The sequence below is a fragment of the Lithobates pipiens genome, unplaced genomic scaffold (assembly GCF_037356315.1).
Source record: "Lithobates pipiens isolate NorthernLeopardFrog02 unplaced genomic scaffold, aLitPip1_a1.2 Scaffold_28, whole genome shotgun sequence".
NCBI classification, from domain to species: domain Eukaryota; kingdom Metazoa; phylum Chordata; class Amphibia; order Anura; family Ranidae; genus Lithobates; species Lithobates pipiens.
Window position 1 is genome coordinate 195,622,776 of NW_027507789.1, and position 13,198 is coordinate 195,635,973.

The window sequence follows — 13,198 nt, forward strand, 5'->3', positions numbered from 1 at the left end:
ATATTCAGAGGTCACAGAGGGGCTCCAGTCCCCTGGATGTATCCTGAAAATACTGGAATTAAGTCTGGATCCACCCAGATGTCTGACCGGCAGCTGGCTTAGCCTCTCGACGCACAGCTAGCTCCTCCCATTCCTTCCACAGCCCGGCGCTCTAGTGCGCAGTGAGCACCTAGGTGGGAGAATTCCTAATAGGCTGTTCTTAATTTCTGTTGCAGTTCAAGTTTTTTTGCATTCTGCTTGGTATTTTAGGCACTTGTAAAAGCTGTACAGCAAGGATGATAAAAAAAAAAATGCGACGGCTTGTGTGTTGTGATTTTTTTTTTTTTTTTTTTTTTACACATATAGTATTGTCGCAGGCGCGCTGCTAACCCACACCCACCTACCCAATTACTCCTTTGGTCCCCAGCACAGGCCCCCACCATATATACATTGCCCAGTTACCGCAATCCTGTACCCCAACACACAGACCACATAACCTCCATGCCAGGAAGCTGCCGAGGGTTCATCCTGTCTCCGGCCAAGCGCTGGGCAGTTCTGCCTCCCTAATACCAAATACTTTAAATTTTGGGCTCCTCTGTCTTGAACAGCTGCTGTTATTTTCTGCACAATGGTTCTTGCATTTTTCTTGGCATAGGTGGGATTCTTGGTTTTGGTTCTACAATATAGATCAGTCTGTTTTTTAGTCCCGTTCCTAGAAGATATGGTGTGGCCCCCTTGGAGCCTACATAGAAGCATATCAGTTTATGCCCTTTGCACAACCAAACATTTACTCTCAAAGATCATGTTTAAATCCCAATCAGCATCGGCAGTATGTTTGTGGTCTGTACCAACCCCTGTGCCAGCCTGCTCTTTACCAAAACATCCCACCCTTTAAGTGTCCTTGCTGTCTATGCATAGTGGCAGATGTTTAGATGCCTTCATATCCATTTACTAAAGCTATCGGCATAAGGATTAAAAATGGTTAATGTTCAACTCGGTTCCACTTTTAAAACGAAAGTAGAGTTTTGATCAGATGTTAGAAACACTACTGGTGTTTCTACTTTGTTCCTTAATTAACATCCAGTTTGTTTTAGAGCTGATCTTTCATGTTTGCAAAGGTTTTTGTAAGTACCATTGATTAACATTGTTGTACTAGATTTTAAAGGAAGCCTGTTGGTGTTAGAAACGGAAGAGCTGCCATTGCTGACTTTGCTTTGGAAAGTGCAGGCTCTAGGGCTGCTATCCTGATCCTGGCTTTAAAGTGTTGGTTCGCCTTTACAGAAATAATGTGTTGTTGAACCAAAAAGAGACCCTTCACACGCCCCAATACCTTTTCTACTTACCTCCGGGTTGCTGAGTGGTCAGCACCCCCGCTGCCACTCCAGCAGTCCAGGGACTCGAAATGCCTGCACTTTCAGGAAAGGTGCAGGAAAGGGGATCTTTTGAGAGATCTAATGCAAAGCAACCAGAGGTTTAAATTAAAAACAAAAAGAAAATTGGGAGGCTGACAGCTTTTAATGGTCCAGGCACAACCTCCTAAAGATGCACAGCTGCCCCCATTTAAATGAATGGTATAACATGCAGTGCTACCGGGGCATCCTGGGGTATACACGTCGCATATCCCAGGAGGCATCGGGGCACTGCACGTCATTCACCTAGGCAAGGAGGGGGAGGATGGGGTGCCGGGCCGAGAGCTCTACATTAAAAAAAGACAGATTTCTGTAGCAGAGTAGGGGAAGGATGGAGAGGAGGAAACTTCATTTTAACAGTTAAGAGACACTTTAGTTTTAAGGCAAAATGCTTCACATTTGGTTGCAGTTAAAGAATGTCAAAGCTCTAGATGTCGTTGCAAAGTATTAACTTGCAGTCTGTTTACTCTTTTCCAGGAGTTCTATGAACATACAAAAGCGCTCTGGCAAGATGAAGGTGTGAAGGCCTGCTACGAGAGATCGAACGAGTACCAGCTCATTGACTGCGCACAGTAGTAAGTGTCCCTCCTCTTTACGTTATGCTTGATTAGGCTATGAGCTGTCTTTTCTTGTGTCCACATATCTTGCTATGTAGTGATGAGTATACGGGATGGCATTTTGTGGTCACTGCAGAAAAAAACCTTTAAAGTGGAGTTCCACCCTGAAACCTTTTAAAAAAAAAAAAAAAACTTGCCAGAAGTGCCCTGTTGCTAGGTGGTAGCTCCTAATCTGCCACCTCCGGCTCCGCATCACTTCCTCCCTCGCCTGTTCTCCTGGGAAATGTGAGTCCTCATTTCCCGGGAGTCAGTGGGCAGGACTGTGAAAAAATTACGTTATTTCCTGACAGGAAATGATGAGATTTAAGGCGGATCTATCTATCCATGTTGCCATAACAATGGAGTATGACCTTCCTCCTTCGCCGCCCATTGTTAGGGCAACTTGCTAAACAATCGTTGCTACGGCTGCCAGAGAATAGCACATATGCAAGATCAAGAGATGCATGCTGGGTTATCCAGGAAGAGGTTGCGATTAGGCTTCATATGCCCACACTCATCATGGCAAGGGCCAGAAGAGGATCAGCTAAATTTTAAGATTAAAAAAAATATATGATTTGCTATCCACTAGCATATACACATATATAGTTTGTGTGTTTTATTAATGCAGTGTGAGGGGATGCCTGGAAAAAAGAAAAATACATTTCAGGTGGCAAATTCTGCTTTAAGTTCATTGCCTTAGTATGTACCTTAAGCTTACTGAGCTCATACGGGGACAGGGACAAAATGTTGTCCTATCATTGTGGACTGGCCGTGAAAACATGAATTGATGTGTCTTGTGTCTCCCTATGTGAGTGTATGTGTATGTATGTATGTATTTGTGTGTGTATGTATATGTGTGTGTGTGTGTGTGTGTGTGTGTGTATATGTATATATTACACATTAGTAATGGCCTTGACTTTTCATGGAGACCTTATCTTCAAAAAAAAAAAAAAGTTCTCCAGAGTCTTTCCTCCACCTCCAGCAGCTCACCAAGTCCTGATGAAGGGAGGCACTTTGAAGCTCCTGAAATGCCTTAGTTGCAATTTGAGTTCTATTTAAACTATGTCCTATTCCACACATAGTAATGTCAGTGTTATACTCCTTTACTATACCAGACCCCTTGCAGGATGAAGTTTATTACTCCTTGGGAAGATGGAAATCGGAGCTATGCGACCATTAAGCAGTCCCCTCCATAATCTAGAATCAGTCAATGAGTAACTTTGTCCGAATGTAATGTAAAAATGAATGGGGCCAGACACACATGACGTCGCTGATGTAAAACCAGCTTTAATGTATTAAATGGAGGATTTGCAATATAGTCCTGCTCCAACACACTTCACCTCATACATTAATCACGGAACTTCGTCCAAATGTTTTATTTCTCTTTCGTTCATTGACGGACACAGCATCTTCATCTTGACCTTAGTGTTATATCGCCCCTTTAGGAGAGGACTAGGTAGAAAGTGTTAAAAACAGCAACCCAAGGGGCAGTCCTGCTGGCTATAACCCCGCACACGGCATTCAGCAGCTCAGTGTTTTTTTTTTTTTTTTTTTTTTTTTTCTGCCTAGTGTAGAAGGACCTGGCTCCCTATGGGACCATTGGTCCTAGGAATTCTTTTTTTTTTTTTTTTGGCCTTTTTGATTCCTGTGATCTACAACAGCCAGGCTAGGTGACAGGCTGGATAATATAGACCCTTGTAGTCTCCCCAGCCTGGCTATCGAGCGTAAGCAGGCCCTAGCTATGCGCTGGGTCTACCACGACATTCCCCATCTGATCCAGGGGTGGCCGTGAGCTATATGCTCCGGGACACACATATTACCGGGCCACTGCTGTCTGTGTCACAGTGTGCCATGGCCGGCAGCCACCATGTACTGCTCGGGTCCTAGGTCTGTCTGTGGAATGCATCCAGCAGTCCCTGCGGGAGGAGTAAGTATGGTTCCACTTGTCTCAGCAGAATGGAGCACCAGCTGGGCATTCTCTGGGTGGACGACTAGGGGGGTCTCTCCCTTCCTTCTCTCCCTGTCCCTTCCCTCCTCCTCCCCATGCTATGGGTCGCTGTATTACTGGGCACATGGGGCACGTACCTGCCCGGTGGTCCTCCACGGGGAGGGGGCTGCACTGTGTTTTGGGGGTCTGCTCATCCTCTTCCCTGTTTCTGGGCCACGGTGGGGTGTTTGTGCTGTGTTTAACATGTGGGGAGGCCGCCGCACGCTCCGCTGCCATTTTCCTGGAGCCGCGGCCATTTTTTGCCTTTCAGCCCTTTTCTGCCTTTCAGCCCTTTTCTGGTAGTTCGACAGCTATTTTCTCTGCACCCTCAGATGTTTTTGCTTAGGAGCCTCAGGTAGTTTTGCCTCTAGCGCTGGGTGCTTGTTTCCTTCTAGAACAGCGCGCTTTTCACACAGATCCCTCGTGGATGACACAGGGGAGAGCGGACAGCAGCAGTACAGAACAGTACCTGGGTCAGGGTGGTGAGTCCTGCGGGGGGGGGTCCCTCAGTCTGTGGCAGCTGGGAGGGTGGACTTTTGTGTGACTTGCATTAGGTCCCTAAGTGGTGACAGGCGCGTGTGGGTCAGCATGTTGTCGGAAGCTGACACTTCTTCCACAGACATCCCTGTTATTGCAGCTGGTTCCCCTGCACCTGCGGTGCCTATGGACGCTCTGTCGGTGGTCCTGGAGGCCTTTGTTGCCAGGGTGGAAGAGGCATGCTGGCACAAGGGGGGGGGGGGTAAAAAAATGTCCCCTTCCCCCACGTCTTCTGGGGAAAGCTCTGATTCAGACTCAGTCCCCGCTATGACAGGCGGTCCCTGTTCTGACTTATCAGAGGATGCAGACCAGGACCGTTCGGACAGTGTGGATGACTCTGTGTCCAGGTCAGCGCAGGAAAAGGCGCTTGTAGGAGCACTTATTACAGCGGAGCGGGATACCCTAAAAATGGAGGCTACGGTGGGGGCATCTACAGACGTGTTGGTCCCTTTTGGGTCTCACAAGCCGGCCCACACGGCTAAGGTGTTTCCTTACCTAACTTATTTTGATAAGTTTATTTACAAACCCCAACAGGCCTTTTCAGTCAAACGCACGGTGCTGCATTACATCTTTTTAAGAACCCTGCCGACAAGGGCCTAGGCGGTTGCCCGGTCCATGTTTATAGTGGTGGGGTCAGAATTGCGGCCAGTGTTAGCCAGGGCCCTGGTGTCACAGACGCTTACTGAATGGGCAAAATTGTTGCACCATGATTATGAGAAGCAACAGGCTTCCCCAGTCTGCATGGAGCTGGCGGACCAGTTGGTGCAGGGCCTTAAGTATGTCTGTGATGTGGCCTTAGATAGGGCCCCCTTGCTCTCTCTGTATCAGCAGGAGTGCTGCATCACCTGATTTGGCTGAAATGCTGGTCTGCGGACCAAGCATCTAAGAAAGCACTGGCGGACTTGCCCTTCCAGGGAGAGAGGCTATTTGGTACCTCGCTGGATGACACTATTAAGAATGTTACTGGGGGTAAGAGTACGTTGCTCCCACAGTCCAGAAAAGGGAAGGAGCCATGCCGTAGGCAAGGGCCCTCCTTTTCCGCTCAGACGTGGATTTTTCGTCTGCCCGGGTCGGCAGGTAAGCGGTCCCAGTCCGACAAGATGCCTGCTGAGGGACAAAAGTGTCCCTGGTTTCACAAGCCTGCGAGCAAATCTGTTACCACATGAAGGTTTGCCCCCGCCTGACTCTCGGGTGGTGGGTCACCTTCGGGAGTTTACAGCCCGGTGGATCTCCCTACTTTCCGACCAGTGGATTTGCAAACTGGTTTCCTCAGGATACAAGATATTTTCTTTCTTGTCCGCCAGATTTTTTTCCCTCCAACATTCATCTTCTTCCAGCTCGTCAGGAGGCCCTGTTTGGGGCAGTACAGGACCTGCGATTTGCCTTTCGGGAACGAGCGCTACTAATTTTGTAGCTCTCCCTTTTGGCCTGGCGTTGGCACCGAGGGTCTACACCAAGGTGCTAGCCCCAATTTTGGCTTTGCTAAGGCAGCGAGGGATCTTAATCGTGGGTTACCTGGACAACCTCCTTCTGAGAGCAGCTTCCACCTCAGAATTAAGGGAGGATGTGGCAATCGCTATGCAAGCTCTTCGGGAGTTTGGTTGGGTACTGAATCTACAGAAGTCGGTGTTGGTGCCGACTCAACAACGCCTGTAGTACCTAGGCCTGCTTCTGGACTCCTCAGAGGCGAGAGTCTTTCTCCCTTCGGACAAGCTGCAGACTCTTCAAGCTGCAGTGAAGTTGTTGGTGTCCCGCAAGTGGTCATCGCTGTGTTTTTTGTAGAGTCATAGGTCTCATGGTAGCCACTTTCGAGGCGGTATCGTATGCTCAATTCCACACTCAATTCTTGCAAAAGGAGATCCTGCCCAAATGGGACAAATCTCCGCTGTCCCTGGATTGTCAAATTCAGGTGAGCCAGCTAGTCAGGGATTCCCTGCTCTGGTGGCTGAGGTCACCGGCCCTTCGGTCTGGGAAGTGTTTGATACTGCTTGGGGACGTCCCTAAGGTCAAGATGAAGATGCTGTGTCCGTCAATGAACGAAATAGAAAATAGGATTTTTGTACTCACCGTAAAATCATTTTCTCTGAAGTTCATTGACTGACACAGAACCCACCCCTCCTATTTATGTTTGTACTTCTTTTGACAAACTGAGCTGCTGGATGCAGTGTGAGGGGTTATAGCCAGTAGGACCGCCCCCTGGGTGGTGCTGTGCAAGTGTTGCTGTTTTTAACACTTTCTGCCTAGCCCTCTCCTGAAGGGGTGATATAACGCTAAAGGTCAAGATGAAGATGCTGTGTCCGTTAATGAACTTCAGAGAAAAGGATTTTACGGTGAGTACAAAATCCTATTTTTACGGGTTTATTTTTTAATGGGAAGGATGAGAAACCTCGTTTTGGTTAGCTCTTTCCTGCTGAGAATGTTTTCTCACTCTGTCCTGATGATCACACAAGTGAGAGGCAAAATATTTAGGTTCCAATTCTAATTGGTTCTACTGAACCCCAATAATGCTTTTGCAGGGTTTGGGCAGTGCACCACACCACTCGCATACTGAAGGGTTTTTTTTTTGTTTTTTTTTCGGGCTGGACATATAGATGGATATGAGATGAACGTTGCTATAATTCAGAGATCTGCAACAGCTGGAGGTCCGCTAATTGCATAACTAGTCCCATGATGCTTAGCAAGACTCTTGACAGCCACAAGCATGAAACCCAGAGGCAGAGGCATGATGGGACTTGTAGTTTTGCAACAGCTGGAGGTCCACTAATTGCTTATCCCTGCTATAGTTGGATGGCAATCTCTTGTCTGGTTAAAAAAGTCAAGAGTAATAGAGTTTTGGGTGTGTTCGCCTCGGTTAGGGACCTTTGATGTTACCCATGTATTGGTGTTTTTCATACAGTCATGGATCAGAAAGACTGCCAGTGGCTGATTATGTCCTGCTTGTTCTATTTGTAACATGTGTTTTTATTTTTTCATCTAAATAATGCTAGTTCCAGCTGACCAAAATAATTTTCATGTAAATATACTCCATACTCTTCCTATGGTAGAAGTACAGTAAAACTTTCAATTGAGAGTAACTTGGTTTGAGAGCGTTTTGCAAGACAAGCAACATTTTTAAATAAGTTTTGACTTGGTATACAAGTAGTGATGTCTTGATATACAAGTAGCGTCATGTCACAACGGAGTATAAAAGAGAAGAGAGGCGCCTCTAAGTGCAGCAATATGGTTACATTTAATGAAGCTACAACATTTAGCAACTCTGATTAATTGATGATTAAAAGAGGCACATCTAAGTATGCAGGCATCCGGGGTAAAGCTGTCCACATAGACCATCCTCCTCACCCCCATCAACGTCCCTTCCACGCTGCACTCCATGAGCAATTCAAGCCTTGCTTTCAGATCGCTCTACTGCAGGGTAGTCTTCCCGGTCACGATTAAAGACTGACAGCGGTGAGAGCCGGCGGTGCGAAGGACAGTCTATGTTGACAGCCTTACACCGGATGCCTGCATACTTAGATGTGCCTCTTTTAATCATCAACCATGTGAGTTGCTAATTGTACCTTCGTTAAATGTAACCATATTGCTACACTTGGAGGCGCCTCTCTTTTTTTATACTCTGAAGCTCCTGCTGGATTTTGCTTCTAATCCCCTTGTGGATGGACGTTTTATGGTTACACAACCTCCATATTGCAATAATCTTTTAATATGGAATATAAACTGAAGGATTTATGAATTAATGGTTGTGGAACAAATCATTTGAGTTCCCATTATTTCATATGGGGAAATTTTGCTTTGATATAAGAGTGCTTTGGAATAAAAGCATGTTTCCGGAGTGCATTATGCTCATAATCCAAGGTTTTACTGTAGAAGCCCTTGGGGAAAAATAGGTGGATGTTTTTTGCAGGTGGGACAGCTCGCATTTGCAAACGTGTGTGTGTGTGTGTGTGTGTGTGTGTGTGTGTGTGTCCGTCCTTTTTATTTTTTTCTTCCCCTAAGGACTTTCTGAAAGCTCCTTAAAGTGTTTTTTTAAATCTAGGCTGTGTGCATTGCAAGTAAGGCTAACAAGTGGCTCTTTCAGTATATGGCAGCATAAATGAAGCAGGGGGCTGTGGTAGGAGGTAGCATAAGTTAAATGGGACAATGGCGTGTATTGTTTCCTGGGTGCTGGTGTCCCGGCAATCGCTGCCGCACAGCCTCCGCATGAATAACTGACATATTCCGGGAGTCCCACTTGTGACGCCAGCCATAGCTTGTCCTTCTCCTAGCAAAACCATTCTGCCCCATTTCTGTACAATTAGAGCTTATTGGAGTTCAAGTTTGTTTAGTTGATATAGGTGGTTAAAAAAAAAAAACTGCATGTATAGGTGGTTTGGTGACCTAAAGAAGTACTTTCCTAAGCACTGTTTGTACCTATACTGATCAGATGTGATTTCAAGAAAACAATCTTTTGTGTGATAGACTGTTATGGGGTCCATTTTTTTGAGGCGGGCCCGCAGGCCAGAAGCTGCCCTCTGCTTGCCTTTATCTGGCCCTTTAGGGTCCTTTCACATGGGGCGGATCAGTGCTGATCTGCCCCGTGGATATCCGTTTGCTCAGCGGGGATCACTCCGTCGATCTCCGCTGAGCAGGGAGATGACAGGTCCGTCTCTGCACACTGCGCAGGGACAGACCTGTCACAGCGCCGCTCTCCCCTATGGGAGATCGGAGGATGACGGGCCGCAGTGTCCGTCGTCATCCGATCCGCAGACGGATGGAAAAATAGCTTTTTTCTCCGTCACACTTTTTCGGATCGGAGCAGGTCGGATGTCAGCGGACATGTCACCGCTGACATCCGACGGTCTATGGAGCATCCGTTCAGGTCCGCCTGAAAAACTGACAGACGGACCTGAATGGATCGTCAGTGTGAAAGGGGCCTTAGTCACGTTTTATTCCTCTTACTAACATGAAGCACCATTCCTTGCACAGACACCAACAGTGAGGCCATTATTCCTCCCACTGACACCAATGATGGGACCCCGTTCCTTCCACTAATAATGATGGTGTGTTATTTCTCCCATTGACATCAGGGATGAGGCACTAGGACTTCCACTGATACCAGGGTGGATTTGATTTAAAAAAAAAGGCAATTTAAATTATGATTTGAATGAGTAGTAAAAAGGCTTGATTTAAATCCACTTTGTTTTAAATCATAATTTTTAAAGAGCAACTGTCATATCTGTGCCACAGAGGCTCCTCCTCTGACCCGCTGTTGACAGTCCCATTCACTTTAATGGGCTGGTTATGTGGCAATGACACAATAAGGTGAGGGACGTGGTGGCAGCAGGTGAGTGGATGCCCGCTAACAGGTGCTGCCATGATGGATCTGAAATGACAGGTGCTCTTTTTAAATGTAAAGACTCATTCTGGCTGCTAAAATCTTTAATAGTTGCAAACAAAATTAAGGTTTCCTATTTAGAATAGTAAGCTGTCAGGTTAGTAAAACCGCAATATCAGAACCAAACTATTCCTCCCACTAATAATAATGATGGGGCACTGATCCTCCTACTGACACCAATGATGGGGGCACTATTCCTCCCACTGATACTAATGATTGGGGCACTATTCCTCCCACTGATACTAATGATGGGGGCACTATTCCACTAATAATAATGATGGGGCACTATTCCTCCCACTGACACCAATGATGGGGCACTATTCCTCCCACTGACACCAATGATGGGGCACTATTCCTCCCACTGATACTAATGATGGGGGCACTATTCCTCCCACTGACACCAGTGATGGGGGCACTATTCCACTAATAATAATGATGGGGCACTATTCCTCCCACTGACACCAGTGATGGGGGCACTATTCCACTAATAATAATGATGGGGCACTATTCCTCCCACTGACACCAATGATGGGGCACTATTCCTCCCACTGACACCAGTGATGGGGGCACAATTCCTCCCACTGACACCAGTGATGGGGGCACTGATCCTTACACTAGTAGTAATGATGAGGAACAGTTTCTCTTCCTTATGACCATGGGTACTATGCAATTATTTTTATTCGCAAAGGCCACAAAACAGACATTTTCTTTTTTTCTCCTATCTTAAAGACTGTAAATTGGTCTTTTTGTTTAGAAAGTTTGGAGGCCCCCTGCTTCAGAGACACTACAAGTACAGAAAAATACCGGTTTATCTACAGTTCCAGGGGGGCTCCTAGCTGCTGCTGTCCTGAGAGCAGTGTTGTCCCTGGCTACCTGTATACTACTGGACTATTAAACCCCTCCCCATCTCCATTTATTCCTAACAGAGGGAGGGCTCTTTCTGTAATCCATAGAGGAGACTTGGGCAAGGCTTAATAGCACTTTTGGATTGCAGTGTTGGGTTTTCAGTGCAGTAGAGAGTGCACTGAATTCCTAGCAGGCATTTTTAAAAAGACAAAACCTAGAAAACTAGGCATGTCTTGCAGAGATGTACTGCATATTTTATTTCATATTCCCTTTTGCATGTACTTTAAAGCTATAAACATATAGGTTGGGTCCTATACGAGTATATACATGCACCTGATTGGCTCTGGCCTTTGCTCATTGTGCCATGAACACTGCTCATTGCAGAAAAATGAGGCAAAAAGGCAATTTGTAATTTCCAGTCATGCTGCTTGTGTATATCCAGATCTCCAGCCACCCCCCGTGTTCTGAGGGTGTCCATGTGACTTATAATAGATGTAATGATGGTTTATTTTTTGTTGTATTCAGTTAGTGATAGTGGCTGCTATGAATTTGCAATCTTCTGTAGAAAACTATGTCTGCTGCCCCTACCTGATTATTGGGTGTGTGTTTGTGGGCAGCGCAGGCTTGTGCACAGCTGCTGGCTTCCGGTATCTGCTGTTGTAATTCAGGTGTATTTTGTACTGGGCTGCCTTGTGTGATGTCATGAGAGCTGACATCACACAGGGATGAGAATTACTCATTCCCAAGCTTATTGCTCAAATTTACATAGCCCGACATGCACAGTGTGGCTGGGTTATTAGGAAGGCAATGTCCATAGCAACCAGATTCTAGCTGTTGGCTTATAGGGAAGATGAAAGCATCTCTTTATACAAAAACTCTGTCCCTTTTTAATGTAGATCTAATGATCTGTTTAAAGGCATATTCCAGCTTTTCTGAAAACGATGCATCCACGTTGCTAAAAAAATAAAATAAAAATAAAAGTTTATTTAGGCCTGAAGAGCGTTGCAACCACAATGAGTTTCCTGCACACTCTTCCTCCAAACCAAAAAACTGTATGAAGATAAAGAACTACCACTTTCTATAGGGCTGGAGGAAGTAATCAATGGACTACAAGTGTGGGGACATCATTAGACTTGTTTCAGCAGCTCCGACCACGACCGGAGTGGTCAGTTTTTTTTTGTTTGTTTGTTTTCGTTCAGCTCGCTGGGTTGAGTGTAAAAAAAAAAAAAAAAAAAACTAGCAGTGTGTACCAGGCTTTACAGGTTGTAGCAAGGGGTTGGGTGTTAGGCTGGCCATACATGGTTTGAATTTCTGAACTGGCCGAGATTTGAATGATTAGTGGGCAGGTTGAATGTATCAAGTTGATCAATTTTGGGTACAACCAGCCTGCTGGATTTTCTTGCGATTATGACTAGCGGCTACTATAGCTGCTAGAAATAATCAGTGTGTTCTCCCGGCGAGGACAGCTGCCCCCCACTGGGAGAAGACAGTTGCTGATTACCCTTTCAGCACTAAGGCAGGGTTCCCACTGCTGCGATGTCCGAGATCGGATATGATTTGCACCGCACTGCAGATCACATGCGTTCTCTGTGCAATATGATTTCAGCCATACAGATAGTTTGGCTGAATTCACATCGCATTCAGACCAAATTCGTACAGGACCCTTTTTTTGGTCTGCAGTAGAATCTGATCGCATCCCCTCCTGCCAACTGTAAAAGCCATCAAGCGGCTCAACAACCCATTTGATGGCTTTTATATTGCAGGGAATCGCCTGCTGCAAAAAGATATCTGGATAATGCCTGCAGCTGCAGGCATCGTTCCGTTATCTCCACTTCAAGTCCCCGACGTCATATGACGTCAACCCGGGGAAGTGGTTAAAGTGATCAGTCGCTTTTTTTTTTTTTTTTCTATTATACATGTAATCCTGAAGAAGTTCCGATGTATCCCATTGAAAGGTTTTTATACAATAATTTTTCTAGGTCTTCAGAGAAGTATCTTGCCCATCAGCTGTCCCCTTGTCCAGTGGAAGAATCATTTGAAGTTTATTTAGTGGTGCTTGAATTGGATATGCAAGTAGAAAAGCTGCTTTATGTGGCTAGCCTTAAATGCTTTTATGTTTCTTTTCAAAAGTCTCTTTCAAAACTTCTTAAAGGGGTTGTAAAGTCTCAAGGTTTTTCACCTAAATGAGTTGAGGTAAAAACCTTCTGTGCTGCAGCTACTCCCGGGACTCATTCCTTCCAGCGACGCGCAGGAGCCCTGTGGCTCCAACCTCTGTCTCTGTCCTCATTGGATAGATTCATAGCAGCATGAGCAAATGCCATGAGTGACATGAGCGGGGGGGGGGGGGGGCGCAAGGCTGAATCCTGCTGTCTGTGTCAATGGACGGGTGCCACCAGAGAAAGCGGCTCTCTGTGGGGGCCATTCAGTGAAGAGGAGGAGCCAGGAAAGCCACCAGGGGACCACAGAAGAGGAG

The 13,198-nt window shown here is 46.1% G+C and overlaps 1 protein-coding gene across 3 annotated transcripts in view; it reads left to right on the top strand.

The window, feature by feature from the left end:
• GNAS (GNAS complex locus) overlaps positions 1–13,198 on the top strand; it is a 223,367-nt gene that overhangs the window by 171,690 nt on the left and 38,479 nt on the right. For all 3 annotated transcript variants that reach the window (XM_077460240.1, XM_077460241.1, XM_077460242.1), the window contains exon 5: positions 1,866–1,963. In XM_077460240.1, coding sequence (XP_077316366.1) covers positions 1,866–1,963 — 98 coding nt within the window. The remainder of the gene's footprint in view (positions 1–1,865; positions 1,964–13,198) is intronic.